The sequence below is a fragment of the Chenopodium album genome, chromosome 20, assembly GCF_948465745.1.
Source record: "Chenopodium album chromosome 20, dcCheAlbu1.1, whole genome shotgun sequence".
NCBI lineage: Eukaryota > Viridiplantae > Streptophyta > Magnoliopsida > Caryophyllales > Amaranthaceae > Chenopodium > Chenopodium album.
In genome coordinates, this window is record NC_137853.1 from 25,525,174 (window position 1) to 25,536,496 (window position 11,323).

The window sequence follows — 11,323 nt, forward strand, 5'->3', positions numbered from 1 at the left end:
TGAATATATTTTTCCTTACATATTATTCACAAAACACGGTTAAAGGAAGGATGTTGAATAGTGTAAAAGTAGTCAAAGCAGGTCAAGTAAAAAAGAACGAAGGAAATACAATTTATTAACCCCAACGTTGTCTCAAAACACAAGTTAAACAATATACTACTTCATCCGTTTCTTTTTACTTGCAACACAGCCTTGTGGCACGTGTTTTGAGGTCGGATTTATGTAATGTAAACGGATAAATTATTCATTATAATATTTTACAAATGATACTTAACCCTATTCTAATCTTCGTGTAAAAATCATATTGATAAAATCGCTCGTTTACCCTCACTAATCATCTCCTAAACCTGCGTGCCTAAAAGGTGTCTTGCAAGTAAAAGAAAATGAAGGAAGTATAAGTGAAGATAAGATTAAATTTAATTGATAGCATTGTTATGTAAAGAATCCAATATGCTAAAGTATAACATATCACTTGAATCAAATCCAAACGTTGGATGCAATACTGCAAGATAGAAAAAAACAAAAAAATTTAAATAACATTCTCAATGTAATTTTGTTAACAAAGTATGAAAAAATTACACTACAAATGAGAGCAAAGTAATACATACCTTCTCATGGTATGTTTTGAAACTTCTTTGTATACTACTTTTCTTGTGGTATTACATAATTTTCCGTCCTTATCCCATATCAAAACCTTCAAACCTTTTTTGATAGTAACCTAGAGATTGCAACGTAAAGTTGTCCATGACTGAAAACCGGTCTCGGAAGATACAAACCAATATGTGAAAGAGATTGACCTTGGCTTTTGTTGATTGTCATAGCAAAACAAACTACCAACGGAAATTGTCTTCGTTGAAGCTTTATTGGAAAATTTGTAGTATCCGATGGACTCAAAACCATTTTAGAAATGAAAACTACCTGAAATAATTTTAGCTTCAACAATATACTTTCCTAGCTGAGTAATCACCAATCGTGTACCATTACATAAGCTAGAGGATGATCAATATTCCTTAGAAGCATGACATGAACACCAATCTTTAATTTAATCCGATGATTTGGTACACCAGAGCATCTAATTGCATTTAGGAGGTGGATATATGTTTTCTATATCCATGTTTGCATCTGCCTTACATATGCTATCAGAACTCAAGTATTCCTTTTCTTCACTTAGAAAAAAGGACATAATTAACCATTTCATTAAAGATAGTACTGTAAAAAAAAAAAATTATAGATCTTCTTATATTTATTTATACTTAATCTTTACCTGGCATTAAAGATAGCAAATATTCATTTATAGATTCTACATCATCATGACTTCATGAGTTGGTGCAAGAATTGCTCTTTCTTGAAAGTATTTTGTATCCAATAAATGTTCGAGTATAGATGGATAAGTACTTTCTACAATAGCTTTAGCGGGATCTTGTGCTTCCGTTATCAAATTTTCTTCTGGAATTTCCATTGTACTTTCACCGTCACTTGACTCTCCCGCTTTACCATCTCCAATTTTCAATATCCACTCTGAAAATTCCCTTATTTCATTGTTGCTTTTATTTAAATGACCAACTTGAAGCCTCATATTTCTTGTCAATTTTAGGACTTCACAAAAACTCCACAAATAAGATAAGTTGATTGCGGCAAAAACAATGTCTTATCTACTTCCCTTTGGGATAACCAGAAGAATTTGCTGAAAATCTCCTCCAAATACAAATACTTTGCCCCCAAAAGGTTGATCCAAAGTCTTTAAAACATCTCTTAAGCTTCTATCTAAAGCATCGAAACAAAATTTATTAATCATAGGAGCCTCATCCCAAATAATAAGCTTTATCTTCACTAAAAGCTCTTTCAAATCACTTCCTAGTTTCATATTGCATGTCGAGTCTTTTGTTACATTTAAAGGTATTTTGAAACTAGAGTGCGCCGTTCTTCCTCGAGGAAGGAGAAGTGATGCAATACCACTTGATGCAACAGGAAGCACAACTTCTCCTTTAGACCGTATAGTAGCAAATAGAGTTTTCCAAATGAAAGCTTTTTCCTGTGCCTCCATATCCATATATAAAGAAGACTCCTCCCTGACCTCTTGAAACTGCACTCATAATTTTATTGTACACCTTTTGTTGTTCATCAGTAAGACTTGAAAAAAGTATCTTATGCTATTGTTGCGATGTTGATATATCATAATGAAACTCATCTTGGATCAACTTGTTTCGTCCTTCTGACATGAGCATATCATCCGGAAAAGGTACCAAAGGAAAATTTCAAAGTGTGCTGCCATTGCTTTGTAAAATTTTCTCTATTTCAGACAAAGTAAAAGTCTCCAGTTGGTCATCGCTTAACTGCAAATCTGTTAACAACAAATATGTAAATCTATACATTAACACATGCTCAAATTTATTCAAGATATAAAAATAAAGTGACTTATTATATGTCCAGCCAATTTAATGTATGTTAATATGCAATTTCATTCCTCTTCTTCCCTTAACCTCAACTTCAACGTTAATATTTGCAGGAAAATACTAATTTTTATCTTTAACTTTTATTCTCTGCACATTCCTTCCTGATTTGAATCTGGAGTACTGATCTTTAGGCCCATAGAAAATAATAAAAAATAGTACTTTCTTCTTCTTCATTTAGAAGTAAGCTAAGATTCCGTACTCTATCAGTATAAAAAAGTCATAAATTTGGTCAGGACTTAGGAAACCTTTAGTTTCATCCAGCAGAAATTAGGTGATAATGCTAACGTTCTTGATGTTTAATTCTTTGAAAAGGGTGCCCCATAACCTGAGTTCTGCCTCTTAATCATAAGATATGATTCCTAAAATGAATAACTAAAGTTTGCAACAAATCCTGTAAAATTGACGTGGGGAAAACTAGGTCGTTGGGCTAATTCTCCCTAAGCCAAACAAAATTTATAAACACTCAACAAACCTAAATACAAGTATAGAGGTAAGTCAAGGGTCGAACCCAAAGGAACGGTAATGCCTAAATGCTTCCAATTATATGCCTAAGCTAGGTCGAAGACAAGAGATAAAAGGTGGGTCGAACAACTACTAAAACGAGGAAACCAAACAAATATAAGAGCTAGGGATTAGGATCCGCAAATAATGGCAATGAACGATGCAAATTGGAATGGAAAGTAGACTAAGTCAAGCAATGTGAGGGAAAATCAATCATGCAACCAAAAGAGCATGTCAAGCTATTCTACTAGAGGTCTAACTAGCGTCAACTACGATAAACTCTAGCTAGGAAACATCACAATACACCTCAATCGTGTAAATGCAAGCCACAAATCAATGGTCCGTATCAATGTGAACTTACAATGCAATCTAGTGCAATAATCAAAGTTAGCTACTCTCTAATTAATCACACACATGCACATGATCAATCAACCAAGTTTAATCACATCATCAACTCCATCAATTATCCCCAATTTACATCAATTCATTACATCATAAGCTTCACCAAATCCCTAACTAAACAACTACTGAAACATTATCATCAATTCTACCAATACAAACATGAATATCCAAAATCAATCATCAATTCATCAAAATCCAATCAAAACAATGAATATTAAACAAAGCAATATATGAGATAGAGTTTAGAAATGCTCATTGATAAAAGAGTAGATCTCCAATACAATTGTCACATTTGGATATTCAATCTCTCAATCACCATTGAAATTCCTCACTTTCTCTCTCTAAAATCTACTCCTAAAATTAACCCTAAACTAGAGAGAGAAGCTCTCAACTAAGCTAGGAAAAATGATCTAAAATCTAAGCTTCTAATTGTTTCTAATTGTCCTTGTTTCTCTCTCTACCCAAAAATGGGTATTTATAAATACAAGGATAAAAGAATAAAAATAGAAAAGAAAATAAAAAGGAAAAGGAAAGAAAAGAAAAGAAAAGAAAATAAAATAATAAACGAAATTGGAAAAAGAAAATTAAAAGAAATAAAAAGGAAAAAAAAGAAATCAAGGAAATAAAAGGAAAACGGAAATCAGTTTGCTGCTCAAGTCAAGTGCATCACACGCATCAGTGCATCACATCCGTTCATCAACATCAATCAACAGCTCAGCCATACCCAGCTGGGTGCGGCCGCACTCGCTGAATGTGCGCCCGCACCTGCTGAGGTTTGAAGGAGCACAATTGCGGTGGTTCAAATGGAGAAGCTACTAGGGTTGCACTGCTGCTCGGAGAGTGGTGCAGCGGTGGCAAGTGTGAGGTAGGTAGGCGCAATTGGTGGTTGTGGCTGGAGATAAGGATGCTTGAGATTGCGGTTGGTTGGTGGCGGAATTGGAGGTCATAAGGGAGGTTGCGTGAGTGGTGGCTGGTAGAGCAGGGCAGCAAGTGATTAATTGCTGAAATTGGTGGTGCGCTGGCTGTTGTTGCGAGTGGAATTTGTGGTGCGAATTGGGTGGTTGGGTGCGGCTGGAGCAGGGGCAATTGGTGGTTGCTAGGGAAGCAGGGGAGCTGCTGCCGTGGGAGGTGCGGTGGTGAATTGGGGTAGTTGTTGGTGTTTGCGGTGGTGGTTAATTGAGGGAGGAGAGGTGCTTGCTGCTGCTGCTGGAGGGTGGCGCGGTGGTGAGCTGTTGTTGGTGTTGCGTTGCTGCAGTTGGAGCTGCGAGGTGAGGGAGCTTTGTGTGGAGCAGGGGAAAGCAGGGGAAGAGAAGGCAGCAGCTTGGGTAATTCCTGGTTGCTTCCATAACCATCACCATCATCACCATGATGGTGATGAAGACCAAACTAAGCAGTAGCTAACACCAAATCGGACTTGGAACCAACACCTACAAACACATATAAAACCAAGGAATAAAACAAAGTGAAATAAAACTAAAACCGACAAATAAAAGTAAAAGAAATAAAATGAAAATGAAAATAATAAAAGAAAGAAAATAAAATAAAATGAAAATAAAATAAAGTAAAGGAAAATGAAATGAAAATAAAATCAAATAAAATAAAATAAAATAAAACTAAATCTATAAAATCTAAAATAAAGAGAAAACAAATAAAATAACGAAAATAAAAGAAATAAAAGAGAAAATACTATAAAACCATAGAAAAGTAGAAAAGAGAGAGAAAGCATAAAACCGAGCATTTATTGAGCAAGAAAGCAATGAAAAGAGGACAAAAAGGACCTAAATGCTCATCAAATGTGTGCCATTTATGACACACATCAAAAATAAATCCTTTTAAGTATAGAACTTGTGTTGTATTTAAACTGTCTAGAACTTTTTGAAATAAACATGCTGATGCGGATCAAGGATCTTGGTAAAGATTTATTTTGTTCACGATTTATTTTTCCTTATTTTATCCTGTTAGTAGTTGGTTTATTATTATTAAAGTTTGTTAGGATTTAATATTATCTTTTTAGTTATCGTTATCCTATTAGACATGGGATTTTATACCTATAAATATTTGTTTTCATAAATGAGAAATTATGTGTTTTTGAGTTTAAGAAAATTAATTGTGAGGTTGATTCGTATGAGTTAATTTCAAAACGTTGCTTTTCTTCTTGTTTTAGGCGAAAAGATCAAACTTTATTGATTTAGGTTTACCCTAATTGCTAGTATCCAATTCCGTGGTTTAATCCACATCACATGTGTTGTGTTTGGACTCTCTAGAAATCATATAATTTGTATATCCACATAAAAGAAACAAAAGCAGCCCACTCTTTAATCTATAAATTATAGTAATATCATGATAATTATAATCTAAGGAAAATGAATGAAAATAAAAAATCACAACAAAGAGGCAGATAATTGGTACAATTCAGAATGCAATTAAATATATGTATGCATGAAGACTATAAACTATAATTGAGCTCAGAGCAGAAGCTTTTGTACTTAATCATTAAGTGTTATACTTTTCACCTTCCTACTTAAACAAAGTATGCTAAAAATTTTTTTTGCAAAAAAACACATACCAATAATAATGTACCTACCAGTTTAAGTATCTCCCCTTCTAAATGTTATATATATATGTTTTTCTTGTAAACTCATACTCAATTTAGTTCAAAATATTATTGTTAGCTATAATATGATGCATGAACATGTTATTGAATCATGCAACTCTTCTTTTAAATGTAAACTTATTATTTTCAATTTATTTCATACCAATTCTAAAAAGACAAAAATAGTATATTACCATCAATTTGAAGGATATCTCTTTGTTTGTGAAGAATATCATCCGATAGTAAATGCCAAGTCGTATTCCACACCAATTCTGGTCTAGATTAACTATCAGACATCAATATCATCGCGAAAAGACTTCTTAAATAGTGTGCAGTTTCCCAAAAACTTGCTTCTATGATGCCATCAATTTACTCTATGTCATCATCTAATAACCCTCTTGCATAGCAAGCTTCTTTAAAAGAAGGGTATAGAACACCATTAACCGTTCTAATATCTTCGTAACATGTAGGGACTTTAACATATTCAACAAAATTCTTAAATAATACGTTTCATCGCATCCTGGGGGACATGGTACATTCTTCCAATTGGAAACGAATTTTGTCGTTTAGCCCATATGCCTTCTTTCCACACCTATACTGTTGGAAACTCAACGTAAGTGAGTTTCCTAGCCTTTGCATCATTCTTATTACGTTCCATCCATGCTAAGAATTGAGATTTCCTTATAGTGGGTTTATTTATGCTTTCATCTATAGGATCATCATCTTCAAATACTACATTTTTCTCATCAGGAAGATGAAAATTTAGTCTTTATACAGAAAATTCTCCATACTGCTTCACATGGTGAAATATACCTGCATACAATGTATATATGCATATTAATGATCCCTATGTATAATTTAATCAAGCTAAATACAATGATTAACTTACACACACCTGCAATAATAGTATGCTTGAATTTCACCAACTTTGTCACAAGACTCTACTTAAGACCCAGAAATAACAGCGGTGATGCGATCATTTTCTTTATTTATGTATTTAAATAAATACTTGATCGACAGATGTTGATTACACCATTCAATATTCATATGTGCACCATATTTTAGGATAAGTGTTGGATTGTATGGATCAACATATCTGTTGTCTAACTTTACACCATTCTTCTCAATAAATTTCCCATCATCCTGTCTTCTATAAACATGATATCCTTCTTTATCAACAATAGTCTCTTCAACAAAGCTCTTAGGGAAATCTTTTGAACACCTTCATTCTTTCATGCATGAAAATTGTTTATTTAAAGCACTATAAGGACCGTGCATCATAGAATTTCCAACAAGCTTATACAACTTAGGTTCCTTTATTGGATTAGGGATTTAAGCACATATAACTTATTTATGTCATGAGTATTAGCAATCTTGTCTTCAGATTTTAAGATTATAAGGATGTGAGCATGAGGCAATCCACGTTTTTGGAACTCCACCGTGTATATCACCGAATCAATTTATTTGGTTATGTAGTTGCTAAAAATTAAATAAAGTGTTAAAATTATATAAATCAATGAAGTAAAGATAAGAAAAAAACTTACAAGCATTTACTGTGAAGGGAAATATCTTTTGATTCTTAAGATCACTTATTAAGCGATCAAGTTTCATTTTAAAAACTCTATAAAGAATGTATGGCCTATCCTCTAGTCCGAATCCCCCTTTTTTGAATGAATCTAGTGATTTCTGGCCACTTTAAAATGCATGTAAATGTGATAAATAACTCTGGGTATCCGTACCACCTGCTTATAGCCATGACATCTTGAAAATTTTGCATCATATATCTAGCACCATCATTAAATGATGAAGTTAAGACAATTCGTAATCATAAAGTTGATGGATCAATGTCTCCTCTCAAAGCCGCATGAGCAAGATTCTTGTACAATTCTGACCTCAATGGTTTTTGATGTGTTCGAATGTAGTTAAGTCTATAAGCTTCAATCATAGTGTAGAAATCAACCAAAAATTGCTGAAATAACTTTCTTGACATCAATAGTGTTGCAGCTTCATTAAATCTTTCTTGTATCCGTAATGCAAAAAATTTATCTTATACTCATTCTCATCCTTTTTCTGGAAGAATTACTTCCATCATCATCCCTTAACAGAATATCATCCCTATAACTATCCTCACCATATGGAAATAACAATGGGTATTGCATTGCAAGGTAAGAAGGATGAAGCTCATTTATACGTAGAAGTAAACCTAATTGCTTTTCAACAACAATATTCATGTCTATAGAGTTTTCGATATCCCTGACAATAAGTGCTGCAACTTCAGATGCACTTGGCAGGTTGTAGTTCCTCCCATCAACCCCTCTCCTTTCGATGAGTTTTAATTTGACATTTTGAGAATCATCAGATTTAAAACGATCCATTGCCATTCTAAAAGCCTTAGCAATTGGGTTGTGTTCATTAAGCATCGTTTTAAGATCGTTAAGAATAGAATAATTCAAATCATCCGAATTTCTTAATTGACTATGCAAAAAAAAGGAAAGTAATAATGTTAGGATTTTAATAGTTCAATTCACATCAAGTTGAATCTAATATATAAATGACGTAAAGAGGTAAGTAAAGAAATAACAAACCTCATAAAACTCTTTCGGTTTGAAACCTCATTATATGTGTCATAAATGTAGAGTTGGCAGAATTTTGGAGATGAGCCTGAATTTGGTAGCAAACTTCCTATCCTATGATAATTTTGACCATGTAATCGAAAGGTGTAAGGTTCATGAGCTTGATTGATAGCTAAATCGATTTTTCCTCTCATTAACGTGAATGCATGCATATTATTATAAGATCTTATGTTCTCCAAAAATACTTCTAGGGTCCTTCTTCTTTAAAAATCCAATAAGTAGTGGTGGTGGTTCTTTTAGTAGAGGTATTTCACTTTTCCTTGCATGGAACACTTTGAGAATTTTGGACTTTTAGAGTTTCGATGCTTCTTTAATCTTTCCTCGTACCAAAATATTGCACCACAAAATTGGCAAAAACAAGTCGGGTCTCCAATGTCCCAATATTCTAAGAAAACATAAAACAACGCAACATGTTTAGTGATGAATTTATTTTCTTTATAAGCTCCACAAATTACAAGTAGTTGATGAATAATATGATTAATTTTTTTTTGCAGAATCATTGGTGTTTAGCATTATAATTTTATGAACTGAAGTTCTTATAAAAGATAAAATGATAGCAGTACCAATAAATCTACATAAGAGAAATAAACCTAAAGTCTATTATTTTTATGAATTATAGTAACATACCTTGATTTTCTTGAGTATTATTGTGAATATGTATAGTATCCGGTGTCGAATAAGAGTGAATATCACCTTTTATTAAAATAAGTTCTATAAAATTATAAAGCATAAAACTCACACATCTTAATCGTTCATAATTATCGACTTACCAAAATGTAAATTTATGTCCAGTTGTGGTATGTTGCTAATGACCTTTTTGGATATTTGTTCATAAGTATTGATTTCTTTTCTCAACGTCGGAGTGGCAAACCTTGTCTTTGTTTGAGCATTGCCACACAATAAGATGTTTTCTTTCCCCCGTGTTGGTGATGAACATGCTTTGCTTTTAGCAATAATGAATAGCTTATTGGTTAGTTTGAATACTCATACATGAAAAATATTTAGTAGGCAAAGGAATATCTATAGAGTATTAATACTATGCATTATATTGTACAAGTATGTTTTTTCCAGGCAAAAATAGAATACATGGCTCAAAAGCTATCAAAAATTTAATCAAGTCTAGACATCTTTATTGCAGCGTTAGTCATTTTTTTTTATTTTTTTTTTCTCATATGAGTGCTAATTAAATGATGATAAGAATTTAAAACATGTTGTACACTTAAAAAACAAAGTGAATAAACCTGACCATTTGTAATATCGCTCATAGGGATTCTATAACCAATGTTGGATGAATTTGATCCTCCACAACTTTTTAATTGTGTTTGCTCTATGTTACTTGTTTTTATATATACCCAAATAAGGTTTGACAAATTTTTTATTCAAATAAAAGATAAACACGTCTTAATGGAAAATGATACATTACCAAGATCATTAGTTCTCTTTTGTTGGTGCTTTTCTATGATAATAGCTTTTCTCTTTTGTCTTACAAGCGTTGTAAAGTTTGGCTCCATGCATTGATCTATTACAAACAATATATTTTAATGTTGATAAGAATAAATAATGTCAGTAGCATGTTAATACAGATATATAAATATATATATTGAGAAAATTTTGGATAAGCCAAACCATTTCGAATGTCTCTCGTAGGGTGTCTACTCCCAATGTTGAATACATTTCATCCTCCAAGACATTCTCCTTGATTTTTCTCTATATTACATATGAAGGATTTATGTCTTCGAGGTGTGCATTTACTAGATATATAAATGGATCAAATTATGGAGATAATTAAGTTCGTTCTTTTGGATCGTCATTATATGTTACTAGACATGATTAATGATCTTAGAGCTAGTCAAATAGTCCAAAGCCCAATAGAACGGATCCTATAAGGTCATACAAAAGGGTGATGGATTCAACAAAAGTAAGAAGCCCATTATTGGGCCTCATAGAGTGGCTAGCCATATAAGAATGAAGAGCGAATAATATGGGCTTGGTTTTGGACTCTAAATATACATATGATGTATAAAAAGAGGCCTTGCCTAGGGTTTGAAGAACAACACTTCACCCTAAAAGCCTGATGCAATCTCTGTCTTTCTCCCTTCCTCACGCCCGTATAACCGTACGACCTCTTTGTGCAAGGTGGTGCACAATGGTGGTGTGGTGGTGTTCCTGGTCGGTTTCTCTTCCCCTCTCCGTAGAAGGTGGTTCGAAGTGTTCGTGCCCGACTCTCTAGTAATAGTGGAGGTTCAATCCTATCATGTGGACTAAGTAGATGAGCAACACTTGGGGCATTATTATCTCCCCAAACGTCAATCAATCGCTTGTGAAAATCATGCGTCAAATGTATATATTGTGTGATTATTTATGTGTTATGCTTGTAGATCCTATATAGGTGCAAACGAATATGATTCATGAAATTGCGTATTATAGTACCTATAATTCCCTTCAGTTGTATCAGTTAGCTTCTTGCATTTACACATATTGATCTAAATTCTTTGATGTCCACAAATTTTAATCAATAAAGAGGGAGAATTATCTAATGTGGTTCAATCTTTATTTTAAATGGAGATTTAAAGTTTTGGAATTGTTTAAATGTGATTTGTATTGCTCAATTTTTCCTAGCAAAACCCTAAACCCTAATTGTTTTCAAAAATTTGATGTATTATCAATGCTAATGATTTTCAAATTTTAAGTATTTAATTATATAATTTGATTTATTTTAGTTATTCATAAATAAAAGTTGT

The 11,323-nt window shown here is 32.9% G+C and overlaps 1 protein-coding gene and 1 pseudogene across 1 annotated transcript; both read right to left on the reverse strand.

Moving 5' to 3' along the window:
• Nucleotides 1–477: 477 nt before the first annotated feature.
• On the reverse strand, nt 478–2,093 carry LOC145596927 (uncharacterized; annotated as a pseudogene).
• Nucleotides 2,094–2,255: 162 nt separating this feature from the next.
• Nucleotides 2,256–8,716, reverse strand: LOC145596929 (uncharacterized). The gene is made up of 3 exons (XM_081653120.1): nt 8,535–8,716; nt 8,033–8,424; nt 2,256–2,341 (listed from the first exon to the last, which is right to left on the reverse strand). The coding sequence occupies exons 1-3, from the start codon at nt 8,714–8,716 to the stop codon at nt 2,256–2,258; spliced, it is 660 nt and encodes a 219-aa protein (XP_081509246.1).
• Nucleotides 8,717–11,323: the final 2,607 nt, after the last annotated feature.

What these genes read in the sequence shown, in the direction of transcription:
- LOC145596929 (XM_081653120.1), bottom strand. Translation starts at nt 8,716, where the DNA reads ATGAGAGGAAAAATCGATTTAGCTATCAATCAAGCTCATGAACCTTAC. An exon ending in AACCGAAAGAGTTTTATGAG is followed by an intron (nt 8,425 to 8,534) that starts GTTTGTTATTTC and finishes TTTTTTGCATAG; the next exon opens with TCAATTAAGAAATTCGGATG. An exon ending in GTTAAGGGATGATGATGGAA is followed by an intron (nt 2,342 to 8,032) that starts GTAATTCTTCCA and finishes TGTTGTTAACAG; the next exon opens with ATTTGCAGTTAAGCGATGAC.